Source organism: Triticum aestivum, chromosome 2D, assembly GCF_018294505.1.
Source record: "Triticum aestivum cultivar Chinese Spring chromosome 2D, IWGSC CS RefSeq v2.1, whole genome shotgun sequence".
NCBI classification, from domain to species: domain Eukaryota; kingdom Viridiplantae; phylum Streptophyta; class Magnoliopsida; order Poales; family Poaceae; genus Triticum; species Triticum aestivum.
Window position 1 is genome coordinate 198,960,697 of NC_057799.1, and position 21,790 is coordinate 198,982,486.

General features: G+C 44.7%; 1 protein-coding gene across 1 annotated transcript; it reads right to left on the reverse strand.

Moving 5' to 3' along the window:
* Positions 1-13,257: 13,257 nt before the first annotated feature.
* On the reverse strand, positions 13,258-14,047 carry LOC123049181 (uncharacterized). Its single transcript, XM_044472157.1, has one exon. The coding sequence runs from the start codon at positions 13,902-13,904 to the stop codon at positions 13,602-13,604; it is 303 nt and encodes a 100-aa protein (XP_044328092.1). The 5' UTR covers positions 13,905-14,047; the 3' UTR covers positions 13,258-13,601.
* Positions 14,048-21,790: the final 7,743 nt, after the last annotated feature.

Here is a 21,790-nt window from a genome sequence, read left to right on the forward strand (position 1 = left end):
TGAATGGGAGCTCTGTAGCATTTCTCTTATTATATGTGGATGACATACTATTGATGGGAAATGATATAGAATTCTTGGAAAGTATAAAGGCCTACTTGAATAAGTGTTTTTCAATGAAGGACCTTGGAGAAGCTGCTTACATATTAGGCATCAAGATCTATAGAGATAGATCGAGACGCCTCATAGGTCTTTCACAAAGCACATACCTTGACAAGATATTGAAGAAGTTCAATATGGATCAGTCCAAGAAGGGGTTCTTGCCTGTATTGCAAGGTGTGAGATTGAGCACGGCTCAATGCCCGACCACGGCAGAAGATAGAGAAAAGATGAGTGTCGTCCCCTATGCCTCGGCCATAGGGTCTATTATGTATGCCATGTTGTGTACCAGACCTGATGTAAACCTTACCGTAAGTTTGGTAGGAAGGTACCAAAGTAATCCCGGCATGGAACACTAGACAGCGGTCAAGAACATCCTGAAGTACCTGAAAAGGACTAAGGATATGTTTTCGTTTATGGAGGTGACGAAGAGCTCGTCGTAAAGGGTTACGTCGATGCTAGCTTCGACACAGATCTGGATGACTCTAAGTCACAAACCGGATACGTGTATATTTTGAATGGTGGGGCAGTCAGCTGGTGCAGTTGCAAGCAAAGCGTCGTGGCGGGATCTACATGTGAAGCGGAGTACATGGCAGCCTCGGAGGCAGCACATGAAGCAATCTGGATGAAGGAGTTCATTGCCGACCTAGGAGTTATTCCCAATGCATCGGGGCCGATGACTCTCTTCTGTGACAACACTGGAGCTATTGCCCTTGCCAAGGAGCCCAGGTTTCACAAGAAGACCAGGCACATCAAGCGTCGCTTCAACTCCATTCGTGAAAATGTTCAAAATGGAGACATAGATATTTGTAAAGTACATACGGATTTGAATGTCGCAGATCCGTTGACTAAACCTCTTCCACGGGCAAAACATGATCAACACCAGAACTCTATGGGTGTACGATTCATCACAATGTAACTAGATTATTGACTCTAGTGCAAGTGGGAGACTGTTGGAAATATGCCCTAGAGGCAATAATAAAATGGTTATTATTATATTTCCTTGTTCATGATAATTGTCTATTGTTCATGCTATAATTGTGTTATCCGGAAATCGTAATACATGTGTGAACACATAGACCATAACATGTCCCTAGTGAGCCTCTAGTTGACTAGCTCGTTGATCAATAGATGGTTACGGTTTCCTGACCATGGACATTGGATGTCATTGATAACGGGATCACATCATTAGGAGAATGATGTGATGGACAAGACCCAATCCTAAGCATAGCACTAGATCGTGTAGTTCGTTTGCTGAAGCTTTTCTAATGTCAAGTATCATTTCCTTAGACCATGAGATCGTGCAACTCCCGGATACCGTAGGAATGCTTTGGGTGTACCAAACGTCACAACGTAACTGGGTGGCTATAAAGGTGCACTACAGGTATCTCCGAAAGTGTCTGTTGGGTTGGCTCGGATCGAGACTGGGATTTGTCACTCCGTATGACGGAGAGGTATCTCTGGGCCCACTCGGTATTGCATCATCATAATGAGCTCAATGTGACTAAGTAGTTAGTCACGGGATCATGCATTACGGAACGAGTAAAGTGACTTGCCGGTAACGAGATTGAACGAGGTATTAGGATACCGACGATCGAATCTCGGGCAAGTAAAGTACCGATTGACAAAGGGAATTGTATACGGGATTGCTTGAATCCTCGACATCGTGGTTCATCCGATGAGATCATCGTGGAACATGTGGGAGCCAACATGGGTATCCAGATCCCGCTGTTGGTTATTGGCTAGAGAGGTGTCTCGGTCATGTCTGCATGATTCCCGAACCCGTAGGGTCTACACACTTAAGGTTCGATGACGCTAGGGTTATAAGGAAGGTTTGTATGTGATTACCGAATGTTGTTTGGAGTCCCGGATGAGATCCCGGACGTCACGAGGAGGTCTGGAATGGTCCGGAGGTAAAGATATATATATGGGAAGTCACCATACGGTCAGCGGAAGTGTTCGGGGGTATGCCGGTATTGTGCCGGGACCACCGAAGGGGTTCCGGGGGTCCACCGGGAGGGTCCACCTGCCCCGGAGGGCCTTATGGGCTGTAGGTGGAAGGGAATCAGCCCTAAGTGGGCTGGGCGCCAACCCCCCTAGGGCCCATGCGCCTAGGGTTTGGGGGGAACCCTAAAGGGGGGCGCCCCCCTTGCTTGGGGGGCAAGCCACCTCCCCCTGGCCGCCGCCCCTCCCACCAGATGGGATCTGAGGGGGCCGGCCCCCCTCTCCCTTGCCCCTATATATAGTGGAGGGGTGGGAGGGCAGCAAAACCTTTCCCAAGGCGCAACCCCTCCCCTGCCCAACACCTCTCCTCCTCCGCGTGTGCTTGGCGAAGCCCTGCCGGAGAACTGTCACTCCACCACCACCACGCCGTCGTGCTGTTGGAGCCTTCTTCCTCAACCTCTCGCTCCTCCTTGCTGGATCAAGGCGTGGGAGACGTCACCGCTCGGTACGTGTGTTGAACGCGGAGGTGCCGTCCGTTCGGCGCTTGGATCATCGGTGATTTGGATCATGACGAGTACGACTCCAATAACCCCGTTCTCTTGAACGCTTCCGCTCGCGATCTACAAGGGTATGTAGATGCACTCCTCCCCTCTCGTTGCTAGTAAACTCCATAGATTGATCTTGGTGATGCGTAGAAAATTTTAATTTCTGCTACGATCCCCAACACTAGTGCTATACCTCATGACTTATACAAAGAAATTATGCATGAAATTGCACCTGCTGAGATAGAAGGTATTGATGTTACCATCAAACTTGCTAATATAGATACAATATCACCCATTGGAATTGTTAGAGATGTTGAAGTCTTATGTGGGAAAACTAAATATCCTGCTGATTTTCTTGTTCTTGGCTCCCCACAAGATAGCTTTTGTCCCATTATATTTGGTAGACCCTTCTTGAACACCGTTAATGCTAGGATAGACTGCGAAAAGGATGTTGTTACTATTGGTCTAGGTGATATGTCTCATGAGTTTAATTTCTCTAAATTTCGTAGACAACACCGTGAAGAGGAATTACCTAGTAAGGATGAAATTATTGGTCTTGCTTCTATTACCGTACCTCCTAGTGATCCTTTAGAACAACATTTGCTAGACCATGAAAATGATATGTTTATGAATGAAAGAAGGGAAATAGATGAAGTATTCTTTAAACAGGAACCCATTCTGAAACACAATTTGCCTGTTGAAATCCTAGGGGATCCTCCTCCACCCAAGGGTGATCCCGTGTTTGAGCTTAAACCGTTGCCTGATACTCTTAAATATGCTTATCTTGATGAGAAAAAGATATATCCTGTTATTATTAGTGCTAACCTTTCAGAGCATGAAGAAGAGAGACTATTCTAGGGCAAAGAGTTGATAAGAAATTAAATGTTATTCAATATGCTAGTAAAACTCTAGACAATGCTCAGAGAAATTATGCTACTACTGAAAAAGAATTCTTAGCAGTTGTATTTGCTTGTGATAAGTTCAGACCTTATATTGTTGATTCTACAGTAACTATTCACATGGATCATGCTGCTATTAAATATCTTATGGAAAAGAAAGATGCTAAACCTAGACTTATTAGATGGGTTCTCTTGCTACAAGAATTTGATTTGCATATTGTTGATAGAAAAGGAGCTGAGAACCCCGTTGTAGACAACTTGTCTAGGTTAGAAAATGTTCTTGATGACCCACTACCTATTGATGATAGCTTTCCTGATGAACAATTAAATGTCATAAATGCTTCTCGTACTGCTCCATGGCATGCTGATTATGCTAATTATATTGTTGCTAAATTTATACCACCTAGTTTCACATACCAGCAAAAGAAAAAGTTTTTCTATAACTTGAGACATTACTTTTGGGATGACCCACATCTTTATAAAGAAGGAGTAGATGGTGTTATTAGACATTGTGTACCTGAGCATGAACAGGAACAGATCCTACGCAAGTGTCACTCTGAGGCTTATGGAGGACACCACGCTGGAGATAGAACTGCACATAAGGTATTGCAATCCGGTTTTTATTGGCCTACTCTCTTCAAGGATGCCCGTAAGTTTGTCTTATCTTGTGATGAATGTTAAAGAATTGGTAATATTAGTAGACGTCAAGAAATGCCTATGAATTATTCACTTGTTATTGAACCGTTTGATGTTTGGGGCTTTGATTATATGGGACCTTTTCCTGCCTCTAATGGTTACACACATATTTTAGTTGCTGCTGATTACATTACTAAGTGGGTAGAAGCTATTCCAACTAGTAGTGCTGATCATAACACTTCTATTAAAATGCTTAAAGAAGTTATTTTTCCGAGGTTTGGAGTCCCTAGATATTTAATGACTGATAGTGGTTCACATTTTATTCATGGTGCTTTTCGTAAAATGCTTGCTAAATATGATGTTAATCATAGAATTGCATCTCCTTATCACCCGCAGTCTAGTGGTCAAGTAGAATTGAGTAATAGAGAACTCAAATTAATTTTGCAAAAGACTATCAATAGATCTAGAAAGAATTGGTCCAAGAAACTTGATGATGTATGGGCCTATAGAACTGCATATAAAAATCCTATGGGTATGTCTCCGTATAAAATGGTTTATGGAAAAGCATGTCACTTACCTCTCGAACTAGAACATAAGGCTTATTGGGCTATTAAAGAGCTCAACTATGATTTCAAACTTTCCGGTGAGAAGAGGTTATTTGACATTAGCTCACTTGATGAATGGACAACCCAAGCCTATGAAAATGCCAAGTTGTTTAAAGAAAAAGTTAAAAGATGGCATGACAAAAGAATACAAAAGCGTGAGTTTAGTGTAGGTGATTATGTATTGCTATACAACTCTCGTTTAAGATTTTGTGCAGGAAAACTTCTCTCTAAATGGGAAGGCCCTTACGTTATCGAGGAGGTCTATCGTTCCGGTGCCATAAAAATCAACAACTTTGAAGGCACAAATCCGAAGGTGGTGAACGGTCAAAGAATCAAACATTATATCTCAGGTAATCCTATAAATGTTGAAACCAATGTTATTGAAACCGTAACCCCGGAGGAATACATAAGGGACACTTTCCGGAACGTTTCAGACTCCGAAAAGGAATAGGTATGTGGTACGGTAAGTAAACCGACTCCAAAACAGTTCTAAAGGCAATATTTCTCCGTTTTAGAATATTTAGAAAAATAGAAAAATAAGAAGCAGTCCGGGAAGGACACGAGGGCTCCACGAGGGTGGAGGGCGCGCCCTACCCCCTAGGTGCACCCCTACCTCGTGGGCACCTCGTGTGCTCTCCGAACTCCGTTTTCTTGCACGATACATATTTTGGTCGGTAAAAATTCATTATATAATCCCCCGAAGGTTTTGACTCCTGTATCACGCAATTATCCTCTGTTCTTGTTTCGAGCTATTGTTCTGACAGATCTAGATTATCATGACGTCTCCAAGTGCCCCCAAGGACAAGTTCTTTGAGAACGTCATTAACCCTTACCTCGCGGAGGTGCTGCGACACCCTCAAACCATTGATATGCGTGTTGGGTTGCTGCACATCCGCGATGTTGAGGGACCGAAGGGGACCGGAAGCGTGGAGACAAGGCTCGAAGCAATGGAGCAACAAGTTTTCAAGTGCCAGGGGATGGTGGAACGTGGACTCAACTCCAACCACATGATGATCGTGGAGTTCACCAACAACCACAAGCTGGATGCCAACAACATTGGGGAGACCATCTTCAAGCTTCACGAGAAGATCGAGCACCTTCAAGCCCAAATATATGACCTGCAAAACCAAAACTGTGAGTATGAATATAGATTCAAAAGGATGAGTTTGGCTGTAGATTTGAGGATCCCGGAGACTCGATCATCCTTCTATGATGGTGAGCCTATGCCTTGGAAGATGGACGACAAGCCCGCATCATCAACAACCCCGCCACCTTCCTCACCAACAAAGGAGACATAATCACATGGGTATGGGCACTCCCCTTGGCAACTGCCAAGCTTGGTGGAGATGCCCCGGTATCGTATCACCATCACACTCCTATCTTTACCGTTTTTCTTAGTTCGATCCTATTAGTAGTATCTTGATCTAGTAGAATAAAGTTTTGGCATGATCTAGTTTTGAGTTTTGCTTTATGATCTCTCTATGTAATCGAGTACGTGAGCTATATAATAAACATTAGTGTTGAGTCAAGGGCTTGATTATTTTGCCATGATCTTGAGTGAATAAAAGAAAAGAGAAAAGAATAAAAAGAAACAAAGAGATCATATTGATCTTATGGAGAGTAAGGACTTCACATAGAAAGAGTATGATGATTAAAAGTTGTTGAGAGTTGACAAGCATAGCTTTGGTCATCGTTGCAATTAATAGGAAGTAATAAAGAAAGAGAGGTTTCACATATAAATACACTATCATGGACATCTTTTATGATTGGGAGCACTCATTAAAATATGACATGCTAAAGAGTTGAGGTTGGACAAGGAAGACAACGTAATGGGTTATGTTTTCTTATATCTGAGATAAAGTATATTGCTATGGATCATCCAACATGTTGAGCTTGCCTTTCCCCCTCATGCTAGCCAAAATCTTTGCACCAAGTAGAGATACTACTTGTGCTTCCAAAAACCCTTAAACCAGTTTTGCCATGAGAGTCCACCATATCTACCTATGGATTGAGTAAGATCCTTCAAGTAAGTTGTCATCGGTGCAAGCAATAAAAATTGCTCTCTAAATATGTATGATTGATTGGTGAGGAGGAAATAAGCTTTATACAATCTTGTGATGTGGAAGAAATAAAAGCGACGGACTGCATAATAAAGGTTCATATCACAAGTGGCAATATAAAGTGACGTTCTTTCGCATTAAGATTTTGTGCATCCAACCCTGAAAGCGCATGGCAACCTCTGCTTCCCTCTGCGAAGGGCCTATCTTTTATTATTATCTTCTACCTTATGCAAGAGTCAAGGTGATCTTCACCTTTCCTTTTTTTATTTTATCCTTTGGCAAGCACAGGATGTTGGAAAGATCCTGATATATATATCTAATTGGATGTAAGTTAGCATGAGCTATTATTGTTGACATTACCCTTGAGGTAAACGGTTGGGAGGCAAAACTATAAGCCCCTATCTTTCTCTGTGTCCGGTTAAAACTCCGTAACCACAAGTATTGTGTGAGTGTTAGCAATTATGAAAGACTAAATGATAGTTGAGTATGTGGACTTGCTAGAAAGCTCTGACATAGACTCTTTCTAATGTTATGATAAATTGAAATTGCTTCAATGACTGAGATTATAGTTTGTTAGTTCTCAATAAAGTTTCTGATTCCTACTTTGCATTGTGAATAGATTATTACTTGAGCATAAGAAATCATATGACAATATCCATATATGTTGTTGTTATGAGAATAATCATGATGCCCTCATGTCCGTATTTTATTTTATCGACACCTCTACCTCTAAACATGTGGACATATTTATCGTTATCGTCTTCCGCTTGAGGACAAGCGAGGTCTAAGCTTGGGGGAGTTGATACGTCCATTTTGCATCATGCTTTTATATCGATATTTATTGCATTATGGGCTGTTATTACACGTTATGTCACAATACTTATGCCTACTCTCTCTTATTTTACAAGGTTTACATAAGGAGGGAGAAGGCCGGCAGCTGGAATTCTGGGCTGGAAAAGGAGCAAATATTAGAGACCTATTCTGCACAACTCCAAAAGTCCTGAAACTCCACGAAAGTTATTTTTGGAAATAATAAAAAATACTGAGCGGAAGAAATACGTCAGGGGGGCCACCACCTGTCCACGAGGGTGGGGGCGTGCCCTACCCCCTGGGCGCGCCCCCTGCCTCGTGGGCCCCCTGTTGGCTCTCCGGTGACCATCTTCTACTATATGAAGTATTTCGTCCAGGAAAAAAATCATAAGCAACCTTTCGGGACGAGACTCCGCCGCCATGAGGCGGAACCTTGGCGGAACCAATCCAGGGCTCCGGCAGAGCTGTTCTGCCGGGGACACTTCCCTCCGGGAGGGGAAAATCATCGCCATCGTCATCACCAACGCTCCTCTCATCGGGAGAGGGCAATCTCCATCAACATCTTCACCAGCACCATCTCCTCTCAAACCCTAGTTCATCTCTTGTATCCAATTCTTGTCTCCAAGTCCGGGATTGGTACCTGTGGGTTGCTAGTAGTGTTGATTACTCCTTGTAGTTGATGCTAGTTGGTTTATTTGGTGGAAGATCATATGTTCAGATCCTATATGCATATTAATACCCCTCTGATTATGAACATGAATATGCTTTGTGAGTAGTTACGTTTGTTCCTGAGGACATGGGAGAAGTCTTGCTATTAGTAGTCATGTGAATTTGGTATTCGTTCGATATTTTGATGAGATGTATGTTGTCTATCCTCTAGTGGTGTTATGTGAACGTTGACTACATGACACTTGACCACCTAGAGGAAGGCATTGGGAAGTAATAAGTAGATGATGGGTTGCTAGAGTGACAGAAGCTTAAACCCTAGTTTATGCGTTGCTTCGTAAGGGGCTGATTTTGATCCATATGTTTCATGCTATGGTTAGGTTTACCTTAATACTTTTGTTGTAGTTGCGGATGCTTGCAATAGAGGTTAATCATAAGTGGGATGCTTGTTCAAGTAAGAACAGCACCCAAGCACTGGTCCACCCACATATCAAATTATCAAAGTACCGAACACGAATCATATGAACGTGATGAAAACTAGCTTGACGATAATTCCCATGTGTCCTCGGAAGCGCTTTTCTCTATATAAGAGTTTGTCCAGGCTTGTCCTTTGCTACAAAAAGGATTGGGCCACCTTGCTGCACTTTATTTACTTTTGTTACTTGTTGCTCGTTACAAATTATCCTATCACAAAACTATCTGTTACCTATAATTTCAGTGCTTGCAGAGAATACCTTGCTGAAAACCGCTTATCATTTCCTTCTGCTCCTCGTTGGGTTCGACACTCTAACTTATCGAAAGGACTATGATAGATCCCCTATACTTGTGGGTCATCAGCTGGCGTGCCAAACTTCTCGATAAAGGCGATCGGCTCATCCTCATTCCAGCAGTTTTGGACTCAATCCTCACCTATTTCATGTCTGTGTTTCGCATCCCCAAGAAAACAATCAAAACATTGGACTCTCTGAGAAGGGGTTTTTTTGGGCAGGAGACGATGATTGTTCAGGTGCTCAATGTCTTATTGCATGGAAAAATGTCTACATACCAAAAAAAATCGGTGGTTTAGGGCTCAAAAACCTGCAAGTTCAAAATAACTGCCTCCTTATGAAATTTGCTGCCAAAGCACTCTCCAATGCACGGACACCCTGGCTCGAGTGGCTTGATCTCCAACACCCTAACGCTCTAGTCACCTCATCCCCTCAAACCTCTTTTCTGTGCCGCATATTTTCTCAGCAAATCCCTACCCTACAGAATATCACGTTCGTGTTAACAAACAATGGCTCACACACTTACTTCTGGCTAGACACCTGGCTGGGTCCACAACCCCTTGCCATCACCTTCCCCCACCTATTCTCACACTCCACCTTGCAGCTGGTTAAAGTGGCTAACATTTTGCGTTTCGGTATCCAAGCTAACCTCCGTAATTGTCTCTCCCTCACGGCAGAACAAGAGCTTGTGTCGCTTGTGGCTATTTTGCAGGATTTCATGCCCTCGGCGGGGGAAGATCAACGGTTCCTACGGCATGGCATTGGCTTCACCACCAAGCATGCATACGGTGCCCTCATGGTTCAGCCAGATAACGATCTCATTGCTCCTCTCATTTGGAGCGCCAAGTCTCCTCGAAAGCTTAAAATCTTCACATGGCTACTCTTCAAAGACCGCCTCAACACCAGGGTCAATCTTGCACACAAGCATATAATCGATTCAGATATATGCCCCCGGTGTGCTAGGTTACCCGAAGACTCCAGCCACCTCTTCATCACATGCCCTCTTGCCAATAGGATTTGGCAACGACTTGGACTCCTGCCTCTAACCGACGGCATCTTAGACCTATGGGACGTCACTATACCTCCTCACCTATCCACCACGGCATGGCCCTCGGTCCTCTTGGCTTTATTATGGATGATCTGGGCAGCACGTAATGACATGGTGTTTAGGACAGTGGATCAAAGCTCTGTAATAACCCTTAGAAACCTTATTTCTGTTTTGGACCTTTGGTCTCACCGTCTTGTGGAAACACAAGACAAGGAGGATGTCTTCTCGTGGCTCCCCTACCTCTCTGCACGTTGCACCGTGCCTATGTAATTCTGTACTTACTGCCATGGCAGTCCTTTGAGTAATATATTCAGGTGGGGGAGCTCCCCCCCGGTGATTCTCAAAAAAAAACCCAGATAAAGCCGGCCCTTGGCAGCTTGGTTTCGCAACATAGAACAACACTAGCAAAAGAGTGCGTGTGTTGCAACGGAATAAAAAAAATACCACACTTTGCTAACCCAATAACCATTACTCCAGACTTCAATTGGTTCACATCCTTTATTTCAACACATGGTATTCCATTTGTGTTGCCATTTATCTTTTTTCCTACCCTCGGCGACGGTGGCCTTAATGCTCGCACAATCACAACATGTTTGAATGTTGTCAATTCTAAGGCGTTTCTCTCGGCATAAGATGATAAATCTGTTTTTTCTCGTGAAGTTTTGGCGAGGCGTGCATGCGTGCTAATAGATATTTTTTCGTCCCCCATCCTAGTTTTGCAGAGGTGTTCATTTTCAATCTGGATCAGCACCGGTATGAAAGAAAGACAGATCATGCTCGGCACCCGTACGAAAGAAAGACGGATCATGTGCTATTGATTAAGTTTGCACCCTAAATAGCATTCTTAAAATTATTAACATGTAAAATAACATCATATTCAGATTCTACACATTTTTTCAATCAAACTACATATAAAACATGTTAAATTTGGCGTTAGGATTTAAAACATACGAATATTAAAAAAAAATTGATATGTACTACGGGTTGATTAACCCAAATATCAGGGGATTTCCTGCAAAAGTGAAAATCCGACTTAAAACTGGCATGTGGGTTGATTTCCAGAAAACAAAAATTTGTCTTAAAAGTGGACTGCGAGTTATTTAACAGAAATATGAGAGAGTTTTCTGTAAAATAGCATAACAAACTGAGGAGCCGTTCGGTAATCTTCTGGCTCCATGAAATCTGAGGAGCTGCGGAGCAGCTCTTTCCCAACTCCGCATTTTTTAACTGCTGCTCCACTAGCTTCGGGAGTGGAGTTGTGGAGTGGAGTCCCTCCGAACAGGCCCTAAGAATACCTATTTTTTTATTAGTAGGGTAATAATAATAGATATAAATATAGATTTAGTCCATGATCTTCAAACAGACTCTTTGCAGCACGCTTCTGCTGCCGAGCTAGGTGCATTTCCACCGCCGATGCATCATGTACTACAACTCCGGTGGCCATCCAGCATCTTTCCCTATTCTCCTCCCCGTGTTTAGTTCTGAGCCGTGCAATCAGGTAGCATGCGAAATTTTGCCTCGGCTTTAAAGAAAGCTCGCTACTTTGACAAGCAGTCGCCACCTCCCTATTTTTGTTTAGGTGATCGTCTTGTCTTGTTTATTACTGGAAGACGTACGCCTCCGCCCTCAACTCGATCGAGCTTTCATTCTGCCCCATGGAATGGAAATGACTCGCTTGTGAATGAACTTTGGCATCTTAATTTGATTCCTGATGCCATTGGTCAATAGCGTTAAACTCCGTCTGCTTTTCATTCGGTTCGGCGTACATTCACATCAGCTTTCGAACGTTTCCCTCCTCTCTAAGCATGCATTTTAATCTCCGTTCTCTTCTACTTAGAAAACTGGATCTTAACCACTAATCCTAATGGTTTATGGTGATCACGTACGTCGCCTCTCCGTTTTCAATCTGTACTCGACGCTGTGACCGTGGTGCTTGACTTTGCATTTCAGATTATTAGATGGCGTAGGTCCTCTATGACAAAAGGACAGCACGGTTCAGGCACCAAACCTACTTTGTTTCTTGAGACACAAAATTCAGAACTTATCAATGTCGAGGAGGTTACACAGAATCCTACCCCAGAACATGATGAGCATGATAAGGTTCACAAGTTATCGGAGTATTTTTCTTGACAACACTAACATAGAGACTGGGCCACTGGTGCAGGATTCCGGCCAGTAGAAGTTAGCCTGGACACAGTAGCGTTGCTTCCACTTTACAATATCCACGTAAAGACACACAAAATACAATATCTCTCTGTGCCTCGTAATCATGCAGCCCAAATTTGGGTTGTTTTGCCTGTGCAAACCTTGCCGCTTCCTCACCTAAAGAATAGCAATAATGAACGAAATAGAAGAAATTCTTTTCATCGGCAGGCAATTTCAAATCCTTTCTCTATGCAAGTAATCTATTCATTGACAGCAATGTTGACCTTTGGTGGCAGTTGCTGAGCGGATACTGAATTTTGTTTAGTGCTGGAAGACGCCTCTGATGTCACCTGACATTTGATCAACATTGATGCCATATGTCTGTGAGTAAAATTAGCACCTTGATGCCATATGTCAACAATGTATTCAACTACGACTTATGATTCTAAATCAAGCGCCCGTTTACGTGGTATGTTCAGCTCATTTTCCGAGTATCGATGACAGTTTTTCATGCAGTATTTGTTAGTCCATTTTGCTTGCCCCGTCGATTTACAGATAAAAAAAATCTTGGTCGACTTTGGTTTTTTGCAATTCATTTTTCACTAGTTATCAGCTAACCGCAAAGGAAAGGAAACGAAGCTCCAGTTGTCGTTTTCCAAACCAGAATTTAATGTTTGTAAAGCAGTGTATCGCGGTTTTGTAAAGGAATTTTCGCGAATAGGGATGCAAGCTCTCCTGCACATGCAGGTCAACTTCATACTCGACTAGGGACAAACTGGCAGCATGAGTTAGATTAGATCCCAAATCTACTTTCTCATCGACTATTAACAATGCATGACCTTTCGTCACTCTCTTTTCGTTTTGCTGTAGCCGGGCTGACGCAAAACACATGTCCTCCTACCCAGCAGGTAGTAGGTAAGCTAATCGTGGATTGCTGTAGCCGTTTTCTCTAGAGATCTTGCAGAACAAAAGCAAAACATTTTTCTTTAAAGGATTCCCGACTTACTTCTCGAAACATAAGATCCAAAGCTCATCGGAGCAGTAAAGGATTTAGCATCTCAATGACTCAATCAACAATTCAACAAGGATATGCTGCATATACATAACTGAAGAGTTTCATCAGCTGTCAGTGGCCAACAAGATAGGATAGGATCCCAGAGAAAAAGGAAGCCTGAAACAGGAGCAAGCATTGCTGATCTGCTCCATTTACAGATTACATACTGTACTATACTATGCATCCACAAACGCACGCGCGCGCCCAAATCTTCTCGGCATATCAAGGGCAGAAGTTGTTGTTAGCTATTGCGATGATATAAATAGAAGGCAGCTTAGTCTCCCTGACACATAAAAAACTCTTTCAGAAGGAGGAGATCGAGGGGATCAAGAACGAGGAGACCCGAGCCTCCGGAGATTCTTGAGGTGCTTGAGGACGCTCCGGCAGACGCGCAGCCTGAAGCTCCGGACGGCGATCCTGAGCCTCTTGAGCCGGATGCCGATCCTCACCGCCCTGACAACCCTGCACCCGCCAGCCCTCGCAAATTCCGCCGCCGCCGGCGGCCGCCTAGTCGGCCCCGTCTCGAGCGCCTTGTGGATCAGGAACTGCGCCTTCCAGTGCCGCGCCTCTTCGGCGTCCACCTTGTCCACCTTCGCGTAGGACATCGGCGCTGCCCTTAGCATCAGCATCTTGGGGAATGATGGCGCTGCAGCGACGAGCCAACGAGGAAGAAGAAGAGAGGATTTTGTGTATGAGCTTCTTCTGTGTTGGTATCTGGAAGCTGGCAAGGGACGTGTGCGCCTGTCTTGTGTTATATAGGCAGGCGACGGCAGCGAGCCTCAGGCGGGCAGGCCGGTTCTACATCTGGCTCTATGTTTTCAATGGCATTATTGATGAGATCACTAATAAGTTGGGCAGGCCGTGTAAATGTTTATGACTATTTATTTACTTCCTCCATCTAGGTGTATAAGAGCATCTCTAACAGCCGCGCTAAACAAGCGCCGCGCCGCAAATTTGTCCATTTTAGCGCGCGCGCAATCGATAGAGTGGCTCCAGCGGGCACGCAATAACCGTGCGCGCGATATTGAGTTGGGCGCGCGGTCCAAATCGCCAACACACGCTGTGTATTTGGGGCGCCCGCTTCCGCGCGCGGCACACACGAGCGCTCGCGTCACACTCTCTCCTCCGCGCCACCTTCGCCCCGCGCGCGCCGGCGCCGGCGAACTGGACCCGATGGACGCACGCGCCGGCACCCCCCTCACCCCATCCTACAGCCGCAACCCCTCCAACACCGGCATGGGAGACATGAGTTTTGCGTCTCTCATGGGAGGCATGGTGCACCTCCGGCCGTCATGGGCGGAATGTCTTCCGGTGTGCCTCACACCCCCTTCCCATGATGATGCCGTTGAAGATCTTGCCAACACCGTCCGAGCTTCACGTGATGCGGTGCGCGACAATGATGAGGAGGAGGAGGGAAAATCGTCTTCGGAGGAGTCGGATGAATCGGAGGAAGATGAGGACGAAGACGAGGACGAGGCTGGATGTGTCTTTCGTTTGTGTCATGAACTTGGTTTGCATTTTGAACTTGGTTGGATGAACTTGTGGACATGAATTTGAACTTGTGGTCATGAACTTTTATTCATCAACTTGTTTGTGTGAAAGTTTATGCCATGTTCATTGCATCTTGAATGTTTGAAATACATTTTGTGCCAAAAATGCAACATATGGCATGCGCCGGGAGTCGCGCGTGCTGCATTTTTCCGCGCGCGCTGCATTTTAGCGCGGCTGTTGGAGCCAGCGCTGCCCGCCGCGCCAAACCAAGCGATGGGCGCGCGACAAAGTAGTTTTTAGTGCGCGTCGCGTTGGGCGGCTGTTGGAGATGCTCTAAGGCCCCTTCCAGTGCTCCATCTTGTACAGGTACTAAGACTGTCATGTAGGCAAAAAAAATGATGTGGCAAGGTAATTAAGAGGAGAGAGATGGATGTGGTGACCTCTGGAAGAAACAATGCCAAGCGCAGGAACCTATGGAAAACACTTAAATAAAAAAGCCCACCAATGCATGGATAACTTTAGTTGCTAAATCATTAAATAAAGGATGCTTAGCTACAACAAGTTAAGCACCTTTGCATTGTGGACTTTAGCTGCTTAGCTCTTTAGTGTGCTTAGCACCTCATCTTAGCACAAGTGCATTGGAGGAGGTCCAAGTCATCTTAGACCGGCCATAGTGGGAGTAACTTAAAGAGTAACATCAGGTCCAACTCAGCAAAATTGTCTATGTGGCAATGGGTTAATAAGGAGAGACCGAGAGACGTAAATTGAGTAACTTAGCTAGTTACTGTAACATCACATATCCCAAGACAAGATGAGTCTATACGCTAATAAATAAAGCTTTGCATGACACCACACATATGTTACTACCCACTATGAAGGTAGTAATATAGCCTAGGGTAGCGTGTATGTTACTAGTGTATACTACTCTCCACTATGGCAAGTCTTAGACTAGCCACAATGGGTAGTACCATAGACTAGTAACATGCATATGTTACTAGTCCATGTTACTACCTCTATAGTGAGGAGTAACATATGTGTGGTAACACTTCATTTATTAGGCTATAGACTCATCTTGCCTTGATATGTGTGATGTTACTCATACTAGTAGTAAGACTACCCACAGTGGGAGTAGCATAGGTAGTAACATCACACATATCTAGATAAAATAGATTATGTGGCAAGCAATAAATGAAGAAGCTGTAACGACCTGACCAGAAATCGGTCAAGTCTCTGTGTAGCTGTACCATCCCAAGATCATGCTGGCACACACAGTACATTGATGCAAAGATTCAAAGTTCAGTCACACCTGAATTTATTACACGATTCTCATATCGAGTCTTTATTACATCATAATAAATTCGGCCGAAGGCCAACTCATGAGAAATAAACTAAATAAAGCTGCGGAAGCGTAGACGAATAGCGAGTCCATCCGACTCCATAGGGCAATCGCCAAGCGTGGATCGAAGCCTCACTCCTGATCGGAAAACTCCTCTGCAACATAAGACGTTGTAGCCGTGTAGTTCAGCATTTTGAATATGCCGGCAAGTCATGAAGAGAGAACAACAATAAAATTTCTAATACTATATGCAATTTGGCTGTGGGGCTCTAAGTTTCATTGTTTTGCGAAAAAGCCGGTTTTTTCCTACAACAAGGACTTGTTTGCAATTACTACAAAATTGTTGGTAGTTATTGAGATGGTTCCGCCAACCAATGTCTTGTTCCCAATTATTAAATAACCCCCTCAATTAATTTATTAAGTTCAGTGTTGAGATATCCGAAATACTCCAATTCCAGAAGCTCATTTGTCCGTAACCGGGGACACGGCTCATCGATTAGGTTGTTACTCTGCAGAGGTTTGTGCACTTTACCCGCAAGAATCGTTCCCTCCTTTAAGTCTTCGCACTGCCTGGTGTTTGAAGACGGGACGAACGAAACAGGGTCTTCCGAAGAGTTCCTCTGGGCCACTGCCGGTGCCCATCCAATCCTACCGTTCTTCTACATCTCGTAGCACCGTCCGTCCAGAGTCACGCCTAGGGTCGACCAAGCCAGAGCCCATAATGGCTTGCGGCTGCACAGGTAAGCTTCCGGTCAATGGGGTATCCATCCGTCTCTTCGTGGCTGGGTGAAGCTTTCCGCAAGATGTCATGGCGCTTCTCCATGCATCCCGGCCATCCGCTGGTTTCTCCAGGGTGCCCGTCAACCGTCCTCCACCCAGTAGTGAATTTTGAAGTCCATCTTGAGCTTGATGTCATGGGGTTTTCATCATCTTGACTCTCGCATCTCCCTTATGAATCACTCAACCAACCCCATCTACGAGCATAGCAAAATAAACTACATCGTCCCGGGCAGTGGTAACAAGGGAGAAGGGTTCATCCTACCTCATGATACTACTCAAGAACATCACTTAACAAAATTCTCCTACTGCATGCATGGTGGGGAGGTATAACTCTAATGCAATAAAATCATAGGTATTGTAAAAACATGATCAAATGACTTGCCTGGCTGACAGTCTTCGAAAGCTAGCGACTCGTAATAGCAGGCTTCGCACTCCGGAAACTCTACCGAGTCAAACAATAGCACAAATAAGTATAGCACAATATAACATAACAGCAAGTTGAAGTAAAACACCCACGTACTCAAACCAAAATCAAAGAAAAACTCGGAGAAAGCAAATCAAGGTTTTCATCATATCAAGCAACAACTAAGAAATAGTTTTACACAACTAAAACTTTTCTTAACAGAACCTAAGCATTGGTTTTGCTAACTGACAGAAGGAAAAACATCATACAAACTCGGAGCAAAAAGAATCACATCAAAAGCTATTATAGAACTCCTATTATGCCTAAAACAATCCTATCAAAGAAAATAAAATAAAAGTTTTATTCTACTGTAAATAAAAGTTCATCCTCTGTAGCTACAGAAACTAATCTAAAATAAACTATAAAATAATAAAAATAAAATAATTTACTAACTAGAACAGTAGGAAAACAGCAGCTAGCTAAATAAACAAGAAAAACTTGATTTTGACATAAAACTAATTGTTTATTAAATCTGAAATGCCCAAACAAGTTCCTACTGCTAGGCATGGTCAAAACTAAGCAGTAGCAAAAAGAATCACTAAAAAAAAATCCTAGCTCAATTTGTGGCAGAAAAACTAACCTGTCTAAATCTAATATAAAACTATTTCTAATAATTTAAACATGGCTGAACATATTTTCTACAGAAACTACAACAAATTTTCAAACTCACAAAAAAAGAATCAACTAAAAATAATGAACCAACTAAAAGAAATAGCAAAAACAAAAATGAACTATTCTGCTAAAACAGAAACTGAAAAAAAACAACTAGCGCTGCTGGGCTATCTAACGCTCAGGCGTAATATAACCTAGAGGTGCCCGCGGCTAAACAGAAAACCGACCGGTTTGATCTAATCTGAACCGGTAACTAAACCCAAAAAAAACCGTAACTAAACCGGCCTTTTAAATAAAAACGTACCCCTTCGTAGATCTAATCTACAGCGTAGGTTTCTGATCTAACGGCGGAGGGGCTCCGGTGGCTTACCGCGGTGGTCGGCGGCAACGGCGACTCGGGCGTTGGCGGCGCGGCTGCTCCGGTGGTCCTGGGCGACGGCGGAGACGTCAGGCGGGTGCGGCGGCTCGAGGGGAGGTCGGGGGCGGCCTTGGTGGAGCTCGGGGACGTCAGAGTCGATCAGGGCGAGCTCGGGTGAGCTCCTGCTCCGGCGGGCGGCGGACGAGCTCGGGACGATGGCGTCGGGGGCTCCTGGGCAGGTAGATGGTGTCAGGGGGGTGCGCGTGGAAGCGGCGGTTCCGGTGGAGTGGTAGGGAAGGGCAGGGGGTGCTCACCGGCGGTGAACCGAGGCGGCGGCGGCGAGATGCGAACGGAGAGGGCGATGGCTCTGTTGGGTTTCGGGCGTAGGGTTTTAGGGGGTTCGAGGGAGGAGAGGCATAGGTATTTATAGGACATCAACTTGCGGGAGGGGGCGGCTTCGGAGCGCGATCGCGGGAAGATCGGAACCGCGGCGGCGCTCGGGCGTGCTCCGGAGCGGCATAGCGTGGGCGAGGGGGAAAGAGAGAGGGCGGGCCCGGGGTGTCAGCGAGAGAAAGAGGGGAGGGGCGAGCGGACGACCGAGGCGGAGGGGATTCGGGCGTCGGCGCTGGGGCAGGCCGGCTCGGCGTCGGTGGGCTGCGCCTGGCCCGCTGGTGGGCTGCGCTCGGCGCTGGCTGGGCCGGTTGGCTGGCTGGCGCCTGAGACTTTCCCGTTTTTTTGAAATAGAGGGAAGGAAAAATATATAAAAATATATATATTATTTTTATATAGGACATATATATATCAAAATTCTCAGGGGAATTAATCCTACAACGTGGACATTTTTCTAGAGGTAAAACTCAAACTAAAAAAAACAATTTCTGGAAATCCCAAATAAAATTCAAATTTGAATTCTAACTTTTTGGCAATACATTTATTCTGACATTTTTAGAGTGTCATGTTAGCTCCTCTCATACTTTTGATCAAGTATTTGTCAGGGATATTTGAAATAAATTTCAATGCCAAATCAAGTTCAATTCACAACACAAACTCAACTCCCTCTGAAATTTTCAAATGCCACTCAATTTCAATCAAAATGCATAGATGCTTAGCTAATAATTGTAAAACATTCCAAATTGAAAATTTGGGATGTTACAAACCTACCCACCTTAAGATGAATCTCGCCCTCGAGATTCGGGTTGGCTAGCAAATAGGTGCGCGTGGTCTCGGCGGAGGTCTTCTTCTCGCTCCCAGGTGGCTTCCTCCTCGGAATGATGACTCCACAGAACCTTGCAAAACTTGATGATCTTGCTGCGAGTAACTCTGTTTGCAGTCTCGAGAATTGGGACGGGTTTCTCCTCATAAGTCAGATCACTGTCGAGCTGTATGGCCTCTAGGGGCACTGTGTCTCTCAACGGAATTTCGGCCATCTCAGCATGGCATTTCTTCAGCTGAGAAACATGGAAGACATCGTGAACTCCGGACAATCCTTCCGGCAATTCCAGCTTGTAAGCGACTTCTCCATGACGTTCGAGGATTTTGTAGGGGCCAATGAACCTGGGTGCCAACTTTCCTTTAACACCAAACCTCTTGATTCCACGAAGTGGGGACACACGGAGATATGCTCGGTCTCCAACTTCATACGTTATCTCCTTGCGTTTACTGTCGGCATAACTCTTCTGTCTCGACTGTGCTATCTTGAGTCTATCTCGAATCACCTTGACCTTCTCTTCGGAGTCTCTGATAAGATCGGGACCAAAAAAAATTCGGTCTCCAACACCATCCCACAGCAATGGTGTTCTACACCTCCTTCCGTATAGAGCTTCGAAAGGGGCCATCTTCAGACTGGTCTGATAGCTGTTGTTGTACGAGAACTCTGCATATGGCAAGTTGTCATCCCAGCTAGACCCATAGTCTAGCGCACAGGCTCTCAATATGTCCTCCAAAATCTGGTTGACTCTCTCGGTCTGTCCATCTGTCTGCGGATGAAAAGCTGTACTGAACTCCAGCCTCGTACCCAAAGTTTCATGCAATTGATTCCAAAACTTTGAGGTAAATTGTGTTCCTCTATCTGACACGATACTCCTCGGAACTCCATGCAGACATACGATCCTGGTCATGTATATCTTGGCTAAGTTAGCGCTGGTATATGTGGTCTTCACGGGAATGAAATGAGCTACCTTGGTGAAGCGATCAACCACTACCCAGATAGAATCATAACCTGAACGGGTCCTCGGTAATCCTGTGATAAAATCCATTCCAAGTTTTTCCCATTTCCACTCGGGTATCGGCAAAGGTTGAAGTAACCCTGCCGGCTTCTGATGTTCCGCCTTTACTCGCTGACAAACATCGCATATTGCTACGTACTCGGCAATATCCTTCTTCATACCTGTCCTCCAGAAACTTTCCTTCAAATCCAGATACATCTTGGTGTTGCCTGGGTGAATCGAGTACGGTGAATCATGGGCCTCCTGAAGAATTAACTTCCTGACCTCTGGGTCATTAGGCACATAGATGCGATCCTCAAACCATAAAGTTCCGTGCTCATCTTCACGAAAACCTTTCGCCTTTCCGTTACACATCTTTTCCTTTATCTCTGCAATTCCCTTGTCTGTCTTGTGGGCTTCACGGATTCTTTCGGTCAGAGTGGACTGTATATCCAAGGTGGCGACAAATCCTCTCGGTACTATCTCCAGTCGGAGCTCTCTGACATCGCCGGCTAATTCCTGAGGTAATCCTCCAGCTATGAGGGTGTTCACATAACTTTTACGGCTCAAGGCATCTGCTACAACATTTGCCTTCCCTGGGTGATAATGCAATCTCATGTCATAGTCCTTGATCAATTCAAGCCATCTCCTCTGCCTGAGTTTCATTCCTTCTGCGTGAAAATATACTTCAGGCTCTTATGATCTGTGTAAACATCACAACTGTTTCCGACAAGGAAATGTCTCCAGGTCTTGAGTGCGTGCACTACGGCTGCTAACTCCAAATCGTGTGTGGCATAATTCATCTCGTGAGGTCGTAGCTGTCTGGAGGTATAAGCTACAACTTTTCCTTCCTGCATGAGCACTCCTCCGAGTCCTTGACGAGAAGCGTCACAATATACCTGGTAATCCTTGTGTATGTCCGGCAAAATTAGCACCGGGGCGGTAACCAAACGTTTCTTCAGCTCCTGAAAACTGGCTTCACAATCCTCGGTCCAAATGTACTTGGCTTCCTTCTTCAACAGCTCAGTCATGGGCTTGGCAATCTTGGAGAAATTCTCAATAAACCTCCGATAATATCCTGCGAGTCCGAGAAAACTGTGGATCTCCTTGACTGAGGTGGGGGACTGCCAGTTGGTGACCGATTCGACCTTGGTGGGGTCGACTGCTATTCCTTCTCCTGAAATAACATGTCCGAGGAATCCGACTTCCTTCAGCCAAAATTCACATTTGTTGAACTTGGCATATAACTGATGTTCCTGGAGTTTCTCCAG

Excerpts from the sequence above, each read along its gene's own strand:
- LOC123049181 (XM_044472157.1), bottom strand. The coding sequence starts at position 13,904 with ATGCTGATGCTAAGGGCAGCGCCGATGTCCTACGCGAAGGTGGACAAG.